We start from the raw sequence: 14,056 nt of genomic DNA, 5'->3' as shown, positions 1-14,056 counted from the left end.
CCGCCTCAAGAAAAAAAAGCACAATGAATGTTTTAAAATGGCTTAACGCGGCACAGCCTTGTGGGGTTAAAAAAGTAAATAAATACATACTCAGCTATGTCGCGTACCGCCGATTATTTTTTGTAAAGTGGAAATTTTGGTCTTACCAGCTCTGCTCTCCTGCGGCCGCCCGGGCACTAAGTGCGCATGCGCCGACAAAGCAACAGCAGTCTACAACAGCGGTGAGGTCCAACAGAACCGCACCGCTTTGTGACAGTCCAAATAGGATCCATCGGTGCGTTTTCCAGACATTTACATCATGTGCTTGTATTTTTTTTCTTTAAGCGAATAGCCTCCACTGTCACATCTTTCATACATGAAGGCGTGTTTGTTATATAATTAGCAGGATGTAGGTCATAGTGATGCAGCACTAACAGCGTCATAGACAAGCCAAGGCTTTATTTAAGATCTTTAATTGAACTTACAATAAAAAATGACAATTGGTGTCAATTTGCCCGGAAAATGATGTTTCTTTTATGTCCTCCCAGGGTAGATGCACTGCATTCGTTAACAAAAAAAAAAAGAGCATTCTATGCACACACAAAAAGTAAGAGTAAAAAAAGCTTCTGAATTGGTTAAGTGTAATTCTGAAGAGACCACTATATACACGGGCTGTCTGTGAAGTTCTAATGAAACCCAATCATGTTCTTGCCCAATAACGTTTTCTTATAAGAGGGATAACAAGAAAAGCAGAAAAACCTGGAAGCAATCAGAAATAACTTAATGTTGCCAAGTGTGTAAGTGTGTGTGTGTGTGTGTGTGTGTGTGTGTGTGTGTGTGTGTGAACATCCCTTTAGAAACCAGACGGTTAAATAACGATTTTGTTCACATTAATTTCTGGTTGTTCACGCTACCCATGAGGCGCATTGGGCAGAGCAACGGCTGCTTTGAATCAAACTGCAGCAACAACAAAAGCAAAAAATTGATTTAAAGACAAATCCAGGAAGCAGAGGCCAGGAAGTAAACACTGCTCAGTATGTACAGCCAAGGATGGAAGCTCAAGTGTGCTAATCCTGAGAAGCAGATCTAGACCTGGAGCGGGAGGCCGAGTGCCTCTCTCTGGACGGGGACCGGCGCTCGTCCTCCTGAGGTGATGGGGAGTGGGACGCGGATTTGGCCTCGCGCTCCCCGTTACCATTTTTCACAGGAGAGGCCGAACGGCTGTGGGACTTCTCGTCCGCCTTCTCCTTGGACCTGCTGCGGGAATCTCGTTCTGATTTCACCTTGGAGCGACTCTTTGAGCGGGACTTGGATTTGCGCTCGGGGGTTTGGGAGCCAGATCTGCGCGAGCAAGATTTGGACTTGGACCGTGAGGGGGACTTGCGGTTGCGAGAGCCCGACTTGCTGTCGCCAGACTTGGAGCGAGACTTCCTATCCGACCTGGAGCGATTAGAGCGCTTGTTGCTACGGGAACCAGACCTGCAAGTATTAAAAAATAACCAAAAAAGAAAGTGTGATTATTTAGGACAGACAAATCTACAGTAATATCAAAAAATCTAAACCCTTCAAATGTAAACATTTGGAATTCGCCAAAAATATTTAGGGGCCACTGCACAAATCTACAGAATCAGAAATGTCATGCACGACATTTTGCAATATGCCAGCACATCATGCGAAACCTCAGCTTTGCCTTACATCCTTTGTAGGGTATGCGTCCCTCCAGGGGTACGGCAATTGTCATACGGGTACGTCAATAAAAAAATTGGTGCCCAGCACTCATAATTACGAGTGCGCCTGAACGCCTCACAGCGCACAGTCAGAGCAGAAAGTAGGAAGGAGACAGCGCATGAAGTTCTTCATTGCTCTGTGTGAGTTATATGAATAAGTAAGTTCGATGATTATGTCGTAATTAAGAGTGTGTAATCTTGAAGACTTCATTGATTATTGGTGTTCCAATCCCCACACTGTGAAAACCTGTCACTCAATGTACAGTATGTGTGTGTGTCAGGATGAGAGATTTGGATACTGCTTTGTCATGTTTGTTAAACTTTCCATTTTAATTTGGTACCTCACTAAATATGTGGACTTAAATCAGTGATTACGAGTAGACAGAAATGTGCAGTTTCAGGAGAAATTCCATGTAAATGCTGGCGATGCTCACGCCGAACTGCAATGCTGCACTTGCCGTCGGATCCTGCAGCCGAAACTTGCCGGACTGAAATGCTGCAGCTAGCATGCTAAGACATAGTCCTGATGAGCTGATGCCGGACTGCAATGCTGTAGTTAGCATGCTAACTGCTAGCATGTTAACACCAAGCATGATAGCGCTAAGTGTCAATGTAATATAATACCTGAAAAAAATTGTTACAACACAAACATGTTAATGATGGCATACTAGCATTGCTGCCATGGTAGCACCAAACATGAAACCACTGTCTATGCAAGCGATGCTGACGCCGAACTGCAATGCTGCACTCGCCCCTGTGGTGGGAAGAATGACGAGCTGCGATTGCAGCACTCCTATTCATCAAACAGTATGGAAGGTCAGGAAGTGAGCCAAATAAAAGATGTAAACAACATGGCCATATGTGGACAGCACACCACATTATCAAACTTTATTCAACTTTTGGAATCTACCGTTGTGCCATCTATTTTTTTTGTCATCACTCTATATTTGTTCTCGGCACACTATTACTACACTACTATTATTATTGTATTTACAATGAGTTAATAGTTGTAGCCCATCATTCATGCATATGTCATTCCTGAGCCAAGTGAAGTCAGCTGCCACAAAATGCAGCACTCCAGGACCTTTCAGAAGCTACAATCTCAGAATGGAAAAGTCAAAATGCAATTATGTATGTACTTTATGTACTTTATTTATCCCACAGCGGGGAAATTAACTCTCTTACAACTGTGGACTTTCTTACAAAAAAATCTGAGAGAACATCAACGACACAAAGAGAGCGAGGCCAAAACAGGGAGGTTTTTAAACATACAGTACATTTTATATTATTATAAATATTGTTACAGTGCTGTTTATTACATTTGTTTGTTGTTTTGCAATAAATGTTTGTACAAATGTGTGCCTTTAAAAAAAAAAAAAAGTGTTGTGAGGTAGGCTATATAACATTGAAATAAATGTAGACATGTTTGCACCTTACTTTATGGAAGGAAACAAACCATTCAATTCTCTCATCTGCCTGTGTCACAGCGAGCAAGCGGTGAAGGGTGATGACATAATCAGAATCAAGTGGTGTTCCATTTCTTAGTGGCTTCTTCCTAGGTTTTAAGGGGAAGGGGAATGGGAAGGGCTAAGGGGTAGAATTAGGATCCAGCCTTAGCTCTGCCATGCTGAGTGTTGCACATTAACGTTAGCAAGCTGATGTTGGCGATGTAGCTTTTTAGCCGTTTTAGTAAGTAGAGACTTATCTAAACACTTCGTGCTATCATGCTAGGTATCGTTCATACATCAGTTTGAAATTTCGTCACGTTTCCGCACCGTTTCAGCGCAGCTTCGCTTCTTCTGCTTCGACACTCGCGGCTTTCCTGCTCATTTCTGTTTTTCCCCCCTTCGTCCCTTCATTCAGCTCACGCGTTCACACACAACAGAGGGGGAGCAATAAAAACACACAGAGGACTGTACTTATTAACTTAGGTATTATTATTATTATGTATTATTCAAATTGAAGCGATCTCATGTATTTATTCTTATTTTTCTTAAATCTCCTATTTTGCTTTGTTTGTTTTATTTTTAAGTGGTTACGTTCATTAGGACACTTTAGCTGCTGTAAACGTGCATTTCTCTTGGAGTTAAAGTATTTATCTACAGTGGGTATGGAAAGTATTCAGATCCCTTTTAAATTTTTCACTCTGTCATTGTAGCCATTTGCCAAAATCAAAAAAGTTCATTTTATTTCTGTACACTCAGCACCCCATCTTGACAGGAAAAAACAACAAAACAAAAAGCAAATTTATTTAAAAAAAAAACTGAAATATTACATGGTCATAAGTATTCAGACCCTTTGCTCAGTTCTGAGTAGAAGCACCCTTTTGAGCTAGTACAGCCATGAGTCTTCTTGGGAATGATGCAACAAGTTTTTCTACACCTGGATTTGAGGAACCTCTGCCATTCTTCCTTGCAGATCATCTCCAGTTCTTTCAAGTTGGATGGTGAATGTTGGTGGACAGCCATTTTCAGGTCTCTCCAGAGATGTTCAATTGGGTTTAGGTCAGGGCTCTGGCTGGGCCTGTCAAGAACGGTCACAGAGTTGTTCTGAAGCAACTCCTTTGTTATTTTAGCTGTGTGCTTAGGGTCATTGTCCTGTTGAAAGGTGAACCTTCGGCCCAGTCTGAGGTCCTGAGCACTCCGGAAGAGGTTTCCCTCCAGGATCTCTCTGTACTTGGCCGCATTCATCTTTCCTTCAATTGCAACCAGTTGTCCTGTCTCTGCAGCTGAAAAACACCCCCACAACGTTTCACTGTAGGGATTGTATTGGGCAGGTGATGAGCAGTGCCTGGTTTTCTCCACACATACCGCTGAGAATTAACACCAAAAAGTTAAATCTTGGTCTCATTAGACCAGAGAATCTTATTTCTCATAGTCTAGGAGTCCTTCATGTGTTTTTATGGCAAACTCTATGCGTGCTTTAATGTGTCTTGCACTGAGGAGAGGCTTCCGTCGGGCCACTCTTGCTGCCATAAAGCCCCGACTGGTGTAGGGCTGCTGTGATAGTTGACTTTGTGTAACTTTCTCCCATCTTCCTACTGCATCTCTGGAGCTCAGCCACAGTGATCTTTGGGTTCTTCTTTACCTCTCTCACGATTCCTCAGTTTGGCTGGACGGCCAGGTCTAGGCAGAGTTGTGGTCGTCCCAAAATTCTTCCATTTGAGGATTATGGAGGCCAATGTGCTCTTAGGAACCTTAAGTGCTGCAGAAATTCATTTGTAACCTTGGCCAGATCTGTGCCTTGCCACAATTCTGAACTCTGAGCTCCTTGGGCAGTTACTTTGACCTCATGATTCTCATTGGCTCTGACATGCACTGTGAGCTGTAAGGTTTTATATAGACGACAGGTGTGTGCCTTTCCTAATCAAGTCCAATCTGTTTAATTAAACATAGCTGGACTCCAATAAAGGAGCAGAACCATCTCAAAGAGGATCAGAAGAAAGACAGCATGTGAGTTAAATATGAATGTTGCTGCAAAGGATCTGAATACTTATGACCATGTGATATTTCAGTTTTTCTTTTAATAAATTTGCAAAAATGTCAACATTTCTTTTCTGTCAAGATGGGGTGCTGAGTATATATTAATGAGAAATAAAATGAACTTTTTTTTATTTTGGCAAATGGCTGTAATGGCAGAGTGAAAAATTTAAAAGGGGTCTGAATACTTTCCGTACCCACTGTATCTAACACCAAAAGGCGCAGCCTAAGAAATGTGAGAGGATAAGATACGTTATAGATTATGTGAAGTAAGTGTACTCACATTCAAAGTAGCAGCACACGCTTGATAAAGTTCTCGTTAAAACATGGTTAATTTATTTTAAAAGGAAAACGGCACTTTTTAAAAAATTTTTGCCCATCATCCACAATCCTTATGTGACACATGAACACACGTCTCTCTTTTCCGCCTATGAAGCCGGCTAGTAAAACACCTCCAAGAACCTGCAACAAGGTTTTATGGTTTTACATGTATATACATGCTGTGACCATGTAGTAACAGCCACATTCATGTAATACTTACAGTATTTTGGCCATTTTAAGCATTACTGGAACTTCCTCCCTGGGCGCACTGGTTAGGGATGAGCGAGTACACCACTATCTGTATCTGTTTACCCATTTAACTATCTGGATCTGTAGCTGTACTCTGAGTGGGTGGTGTATAGACAGGAAGTAGGTGTGGTTTGACCGGAAATGGGCGGGGCTTAACCCTGTACATTAATTTACGTCTGAAATTGACATGGAGTGATCAGAAGCTTCTATATCTATTGTTTATTATTCAGCTGTACGTGTACTGTAAGAGACTAATTATTTTTTTAATGATCTGTGTCAAGTTGGTGATTCATGCCAACATACAGTGATGGCAAACAGGGAAACAATCTGTCAGCCTTGTTCACTGTAGTTTTCTCAAAAGCATCGCGTTCAGTAATACGAGCAGTTCAGTAATACAAGCAAAGTTTTCCAACTGACTTTATACCATCAGCCAAATTATAAGCATGCAGACAAAGAAAAAAAAAAACACCGACAGTGACTGATGCGTGAATCATATACAGCTGTCTTGTGAAATGAACAAACCGAAATAGAAAGGAGCTGAGGAAAACCTAATGAAGTGGAGGCAGTGGATGATCGGCAAAATTCCAAAAAAGTGCAGTTTTCCTTTAACACTTGTGACAGTTTATGTTAAAATACTACTCTTAAAATATACATGTAAAGTAGGTCGCCACTTTTCGTGCGAGTTATCTTCCGGAACCACAAGCAAATGGCAAAAAAAAAAAAAAAGTAATTTATATGCCCACAAAAATGTCTATTCTTGACACAAGGCTTGACCTCCCACCCCAACCCTCATTGAAGTGAAACCTATCAGTGAAGCATGAAGACAAACATGTAAAAATTGTTGGCTTTTAACGGTGATAAGTAGGCTGTAGACTTCACCTGTATTATCATGTACTTAAAAATTATTACTTGTGGTGAATGAAATGCGTTTCCTGCTGGAAAAATGCCTATTTTTTGGAGAAAATGTATTTTTAAATTGTTTTGACAAAAAATGTGTGTATTTGAGGGACTTTGTAGTACTATTTAACCTTTAACTGTGGTGAAAGTTTGAACCTGGAATGAATTAACCGTACTTCAAAATATTTAGTTTTCTCTCACCTAGATTTGGATCTGGATCGACTCCTAGAGCTTCTGCTCCTGTGGCTCCTGCTGCGGGAACGCCGGCGACTGCGAGATCTGCAAAAAGACATCACCATTAGCACCAGCAACGATTAGAAAGAAAGAGTAGCCGAGGGTGCAGTCCTACCTGGAGCGGCTGCCAGAGTAGGACCTCCGCCTGTGAGGCCGGTCCTCCACCAGACGGATTTTTCTCCCGTTGATGTCAGTTCCATCCAACTTGTCAATGGCGCGCTTCAGGTCCGAGTGGCTGCGGAACTCTATCACGCCCTCATTCGCACGCTCCTTGTGGGCGTCAGCGTAGGTGACCTCGCCAGCCTGGCGCATGAAATCCTGGAGAACACGACACGAGTGAAGCCGCCTTCATGTAGCGGCACCAGCCTCTTTTATACAGTCCATAATTGATTTTTGTTAAACTCCACAAGACGTCAGTAGCTCAGTTAAGGTGGTGAGTATGCAGCAGCTTCATCTAACTCTACATGTGCTTTAAAATGTTGTTACTCAGCTGCTGTTGTGAAAGTCATGCATGTTACACCTGCCATACTGTTTCAATGAACTGATCAGCACTTTTAATGCTGGCTGAGCAGTTTACTCCTTACCGCTACTACAACATTGGTTCTGTTGCTGATATGTTGCTTTCCTTTCCACTTTCTCATGCACTCCAAATTATTATTTTTTTAAAAACACTTATTATATATGTATAATAAGTTTCACAACAGCCTCTCTCTAGGTAATTCCAATTCACGTTTTGTCTTTACAACACCCCAGCTATAATTACATGTAGAAGCAACAAGCTAATACATACCTTGAGGTCCTGCCAACTGCAACGGCTGGACAGGTTCTCCACAATCAGGCGGTATTCTGTACGAACTGGGGGTCCGTACTTGTCCCTGCCAGTGCGGCTCCGGCTGCTGTAACCACTACCTTTGAAAACAACAGCATTTGCACATCGTTAGAAACATTACCATGGCTTAAAAAAAAACAAAAACATAATTGACCAAGTCTACAAAACGTAGTGCCTTGCCAGGTATGGGGTACAGTTAAGTGTGCATTTAATGGAAGAGGGGTCACTCTGGTGCCATAATTAATGACAAGGGGCTTCAGAGCCACTGTCCTTGTGCATATGGAGGTAGATGTCTGCTGCAAAGAACACCACTGCAGCTTTCCACGGCAATACAAAGTTTTTCTTACTCCGGTATATGGCATTTTGCTTTAGCTGCATAAACAAACAAAGACAGTGATGTTCTTTCAAGACCTCCAAACCCTGTAACACACACACACAGACAGGAGGCATCCGTATAGGAGTTTCTTGTCAAGGTCAAATTTGGTTAAGATGAAGTGATTTAGATTTCCAGTTTACTCACAATGTAAATGTTTTTTTTTTTTTTTTTACTAGAGCTGCTCCACGTGTGTTTGCTGTCAACATAGAAACCAATGGCAATCCTCACCATCACCCCTGGTCTATTGGCAAAAGGCTGCTGTCATCATGGCTTCCGGTTAGGTCAGCCAAGGATCAAGGGGGGGCAAAGGTCACACACACATTGTAAAGGTGAAAGCCAAGGCCAAACGGGACAGGCAGTCATCTTAGCCAGTCATCTTTAGCCTCAATGGACTCAGCCTCAGCCCGCAACTGGACTCTTTCAAATTGAAACATCAAGGACTTTGTTAATATTGAATATAAAAAAATAGATATTATATATATTAATGCCAACGTTAAAAATACACATCACATGAAAATAATCTACCACAGATAAATGCATTAAAATGACCCTGGTGTGGCTTAAGTGACAGGTGGTGAGCTACAAAACTGGATTTGACAAGTGGTGTAATTAACATAAATAAAAGTTGGTAATAGCACACATTATCCAATTTAAATAGTTCCTGTACTTTCTTCTTGGGTGTGTTTACTAGCAAGTTGTTGTCCCTCCCAAGCAAACAATGACAAAACAAGTGTAACAAAAGGGGTGGTGTGAGATCAGCAGGGAGGGGCAACAACTTGCAGGTGAACTATAGTCAATGAGCCAAAGCAAAAATAAAAACTGCTCATATGGATGAGCAGCACACAAGACAAAAGTTAAAACAAATAATGAATAGGTCCTATGGGGCATGCAAATACAGTGGAACCCACAAGGGTTGTATAATTACAGGAAACCTGTGACGTGTGAACATAGAACCAGAAACTAGGGATGTCCCGATCCACAACTTTGGCTTCCGATCCGATTTTTAAAAAATAAATAAATAGTCTAGCTGTGACCAACAATATTGTTTGACTTTTGGAACAAACATCAGTCAGGTACCTAATCCAATTAAAAAAAAAAAAAAAAGAAAGAAAGAAAGAAAAAAAGTCCATCCAAAAAAAGGATATATTTGGAAAAAATGGGCAAAATACTTTGAGTATGACTAATCATTTGACATGGTTATAGATCAATTTGTGGTGTTTTTTTTTAACAAACTCTTCAGCGCAATAGTAATTTATTGACGGCCCCTAGTGTAAACAACCAGGGGTTAGAGCAAAACTTCCTGTGCAAGAAGTGGCGAAGCCACAAATTTTCCATTGGGGCGGCTAAGGTGAGACCATTACTCACACAGGGGTGGTAATATGTTGATAAATGAAATGTCGAGATGGCCATTGGGCTGGCCACGGCCACCACGGAGCTCCGCCACTGCGTGCAAGCTCCGCGCACAATGACACACCAGTCCAGGCACAGTGAGGGGGATCTACAACTGTAGCTACGGAGACTAATGTCAAACGTCCAACGTGAAACTAAATTCACTACAGTACACTGCGGACATGTCTGCATGGCGGTGTTGAGTTTTCTTCTTGTGGGTGGCGCGAGTCGAGTGGCAACCAGCTTTGAGGCGCATGACCGCACCTACCAAGTTGGAGTGTGGCTCAGAGTTAGAAACATTATACGGCAACTGTATTGTCCCAATCTCATGGCGGACGCCGATATTATCCGATCTTCAAAATGCAGATGATGGGCAGCCGATCCCAATCCTCAAGATCGGATCGGGACATCCCTACCGGAAACTAAACAAATAGCTTACCGGTAGCATAACAATGAGGGTAGTTTGCGGCTTGTCTTGGCTGCTCAGTACAATATGTAAAGCAATAAAGCCAACAACAATAGGAAGTCGTTCTTAATTCAAAAAGACTTGCCTCTGAGGCCCACTACGACACGCTAATTATTTGCTTTTGGAGCCAAATCCTTGATTAAGAAAAACAATTGTTTGATTACATGTGAACCACATTTTTTGTTACTACACAAGTGTAGCGCTAATCTTAAAAAACTCTTTATAAAACAGCCATACTGACATAATTGACTCAAGTGTATTACTGCATTTCTATTACGTTATACTTATTACGTTATATTTAGATTAAGTAAGGGATGTTTGGCTTTCAGGTGAACTTTTAGGATGAACTTAAAATGCACTACCATCTTTACAGGTGAACTTTACCTTCTCTAAACTTTTGAATACACATGTCCATTGTTCAATGTTTCCGTACAACTTGGTGTTCTTCGACAAGGGGCTGAATGACAAAATTCACAACAGGTTAGGGATGGTTGATATGGCCTAAAATCCATAATGATATGTATTGCTGCCTCTTGCAATAACAATGTATAGCACATTATACTCTTTGGTGTATTAATTACAGTAAAACAATTTTAAAACAGCTTACAGATTACAAAGGCTCCTCCTTTGGCTGACAAGAAGCAGTAAGATATTGCATTAAATCCCGCTTTCAGACATGCTCGCTCACAATGTACTGTTCTTCTGTGTAGTTGTTGTAGTCTCCCTTTGGACTCATTACTCTACTTGCTAAATTAATGTTCATAGCTGGTTACTCTCGGCTGTAACATGGTTCCACCTCCAATGATGAAGTATTCTTGATCAACCAGGGTGTTTGTGACCCTTAAGGTTCCACTGTACCAATCAAAGCAAAACTAAACCATTATTGAAAATATACTCTAATCAATTGAATATTTAAAATGCTAACACTCTTATGCAACCTGAACTATGAAAGACAGCCTTTTTCTTTTAAGGGTCAAATAGGCTAAAAGGAGAGTGCTTAAAGCAGGATACACCCTTCTGTAATGTGTGTGGTCTACATTAACAAGCATCAGAATATTAAAACATCAATAAAACCATGTATATAGCCCACATCGACAAGGCTCCCTAGGGTAAAGGGTACGCTTGTTGCAATGGACTTACTGCGCCCACCCCACCCCACTGACCCGCACCGTAGCTTTCCCGATCCCGACGCGGTCCCCGGGCATGCTCGACGATCACCCGCTCGCCGCACAGTTCCTTGCCGTTCAGCTCGTACACGGCGTCGTCTGCGTCCCGGTTGTCTTCGAACTCCACGAAACCATATCTGTTGAAATAAAAGCGAGGCCATTTTTAAATAAAAAGGACACACGCGTGTTAACAAAACACAACAGAAACAGGGAGCATCCATGTGAAACTGATGCTAGCTAGCGTTAGCATGGTAGCAAACACACCAGGCGCCATATTGGCCATGCGGCGTTTAACTGTTAACGGATACCATTTAAGTTACGCAAGCGAGTGTATAGTGTGAGACAACAAGCATCGCACCATTTCACACACGGAAACAACTGTAGTAAGAGTAAAAGAGTGTCCAACGGCTGACACAGTAATGGAAAGTCGGACATGTCGGTTAACGGCGAAGCTAAATAGCTAGCTAGCAGTCACGAACAAGCCAAAAACTCACCCATTTTTTAAATCAATTTCCATCAGCTTTCCAAATCCACCGAAGAACCGCTGGATGTCCTTTTCGCGGACATGGTAGCTAAGTCGTCCTATGTAAACACGGGGCATTCTGTTGTCGCTATTGAATACTTCGAAAAGTTCTTGAGTGTTCCTCACTACTATTCCTGTATCCTCGCTAGCTAGCAAGACTGTGAATGTGAACTCGGCAGTAAAAGAAAAAAAATGTAGAGGTGACGTCATCTTATCCGGAGGTTGCGGATGGCGCGAACGGAGCCAACCAGAGAACAGTAAATAGCAGCTCACTTCCGACATCAATACTTCACATTTAAAGCACTCTAAAGGCACTTTCGATACGAATCAAACCTCTCACAAAACGCACAAATATACACTCCTGATCAAAATTGCTAGAATTTGCATTTTGCACGTTTGGATCTTAATGAGGTTTTAAGTAGAGCTACAATAAAAAATGATCGAGAAGCTATTTAATAACAGGTTGGATAAATGTATTAATAAGAATGAATTACTAGCAGGTAGTCAATACAGTTACAGAGCTAACATTTCAACTTCTATGGCACTGATCGAAATCACGGAGGAAATTACTACTGCTATAGACCACAGAAGATGTGCAGTTGCAGTATTTATGGATCCGACAAAAACCTTCGATACAATTAATCACAATATTTTAACAACAAAATTAAAAGGTACGGAATCAGAGGTGTGGAGTACCTCAGGGGTCCATATTGCGACCAAAACGTCGCACGCAACACACGCACACACTCGTAGCACTTTATTTATTTATTTATTTATGTATTTGTATTATTTATCTGTATTAATGTGTCTTCTGTTGTTGTTGCTTAATTTATTGGTATTTATGTTTCTTATGTTCTTATTCATTTTCTTGTGTTTTCTTTCTTTTCTTGGGAGAATGAACAGAATAAGAATTTCATTGCATAGTATAACTGCCTGTTTTACTATGCATATGACAATAAAACTCTTGAATCTTGAAAACTGTTCCATTTATATATCAATTACATTTGTAAAGTGACAAAGGACTTAAAGTTGGTATTATTTGCAGATGATACCACTGCCTTTTGGTCTGGGGAAAGCACACAAGAACTAATTAAAAAGGTCAAGGATGAAATGGTCATATTAAAGTCATGGTTATATAAAAAGAGATTATCCTTGAACTTAAGTAAAACTAAAATAATGCTATTTGGAAATAGCAGAAAGGATACGTACGATCAAATACAAATAGACAGAATTGAAAATACATTTCTGGGGATCATAATAGATGAAAAAATGAGTTGGAAATCTCATATTAAAAATATACAACAAAAGGTGGCGAAAAATACTTCTATATTGAACAAAGCAAAATTTGTTCTTGATCAAAAATCACTCCACACTCTTTATTGTTCTTTGGTATTACCATATCTAACGTATTGTGTGGAGATATGTGGCAATAATTATAAAAGCAATCTTCACTCACTCAATGAACTGCAAAAAAGATCGTTGAGGATAATTCATAATGCCGCATATAGAGAATATAGAGATATTTCTCTATATCAAGATATTTCAGTATGTGGAATTAAACTATGGAATGGATTGGGTAAGGAACTCAAACAATGTACCGAGATGAGCAAATTCAAAAACAATACAGTACAAGCAGTTGATGTTTGCTAAATATAAGGCAGAAGAGTCTTGATCATTACACTGATTGTTCTGTCATGCTTGTTTTTTGATTTTGTATTATTTATTAGTTATTATGACACAGATTATTATATCAAAAATATAACATGGAATGCAGGAAGTGAATAATATGTACTGTACTAGATGTGGAATGGATGGGAGGTAGGGTTAAATAAGCTTTGCTTCTTCCTACTCCTTTTGGACATGTAGAACTGTGAAAGGATAATTCATGAGATATATTCCATTGTAACCTTCATGTGCAAATAAACTAAACCAAACCAAACCAAAATATGCAAAAACAAGAAGGGGGAGTGAGACAAAAAGCATTTTGAAAAAGTAATTTATTGAAAACAACAATTAAACTAAAATTGGCTGTTTATCAGCTGATCTGCTCAAAATTGTCATTTTCTGTCAAGCATTCACACTGTCATGCCCTCCTGATGGTCCATTAGACACAGGGCAGTCTTCCACCCACATTAAGGCCCTTACTGCAGCACAATAACCATCAGACAGCATCTGCGGGAAAAGGGTTTAAAAAACAAAAAAAGGAATTCAAAGACCTCGTGTCCTTCAACGCCACAAAACTGCCCGTTTAGACTTTGCCAGGGAGCATCAAACATGGAACATTGAAAGGTGGAAAAAAAGTTTTATTCTCTGATGAGAAAAAATGTAACCTTGATGGTCCAGATGGCTTCCAACGTTACTGGCATGACAATGTATGTTCGCTTGATGAAGGACTTCTTCAGGGAGAATAACATCACTCTT

At 40.6% G+C, this 14,056-nt stretch overlaps 2 protein-coding genes across 4 annotated transcripts in view; both read right to left on the bottom strand.

Moving 5' to 3' along the window:
* l3mbtl1 (L3MBTL histone methyl-lysine binding protein 1) overlaps nucleotides 1-386 on the bottom strand; it is a 35,224-nt gene extending 34,838 nt beyond the window's left edge. Inside the window, exon 1 of one of the 2 annotated variants that reach the window (XR_008570466.1) lies at nucleotides 147-386. The gene's annotated coding sequence lies outside the window, so the exon portion shown is untranslated. The remainder of the gene's footprint in view (nucleotides 1-146) is intronic. The other variant, XM_054776929.1, reaches the window with a different exon arrangement.
* Nucleotides 387-624: 238 nt separating this feature from the next.
* Nucleotides 625-11,841, bottom strand: LOC129181626 (serine/arginine-rich splicing factor 6-like). 2 transcript variants are annotated; one of them, XM_054777192.1, is made up of 6 exons: nucleotides 11,607-11,841; nucleotides 11,116-11,249; nucleotides 7,677-7,795; nucleotides 7,002-7,204; nucleotides 6,854-6,931; nucleotides 625-1,458 (listed from the first exon to the last, which is right to left on the bottom strand). In XM_054777192.1, the coding sequence occupies exons 1-6, from the start codon at nucleotides 11,711-11,713 to the stop codon at nucleotides 1,047-1,049; spliced, it is 1,053 nt and encodes a 350-aa protein (XP_054633167.1). In that variant the 5' UTR covers nucleotides 11,714-11,841; the 3' UTR covers nucleotides 625-1,046. The 2 variants fall into 2 exon arrangements, with proteins under 2 accessions (XP_054633167.1, XP_054633078.1); XM_054777103.1 differs by having other exon boundaries at nucleotides 11,110-11,249; nucleotides 11,607-11,839.
* Between the last annotated feature and the right edge of the window lie 2,215 nt (nucleotides 11,842-14,056).

This window comes from Dunckerocampus dactyliophorus, chromosome 1, assembly GCF_027744805.1.
Source record: "Dunckerocampus dactyliophorus isolate RoL2022-P2 chromosome 1, RoL_Ddac_1.1, whole genome shotgun sequence".
NCBI lineage: Eukaryota > Metazoa > Chordata > Actinopteri > Syngnathiformes > Syngnathidae > Dunckerocampus > Dunckerocampus dactyliophorus.
This window is presented reverse-complemented; position numbering and strand designations above follow the sequence as displayed.

Bases quoted from the DNA above. Each gene is read 5' to 3' on its own strand.
- LOC129181626 (XM_054777103.1), bottom strand. From the start codon at position 11,713: ATGCCCCGTGTTTACATAGGACGACTTAGCTACCATGTCCGCGAAAAG. The intron at 7,205-7,676 runs GTATGTATTAGC...CGTGTTCTCCAG, and splicing joins GCAGTTGGCAGGACCTCAAG to GATTTCATGCGCCAGGCTGG. The intron at 1,459-6,853 runs GTGAGAGAAAAC...TAATACTTGCAG, and splicing joins CGATCCAGATCCAAATCTAG to GTCTGGTTCCCGTAGCAACA.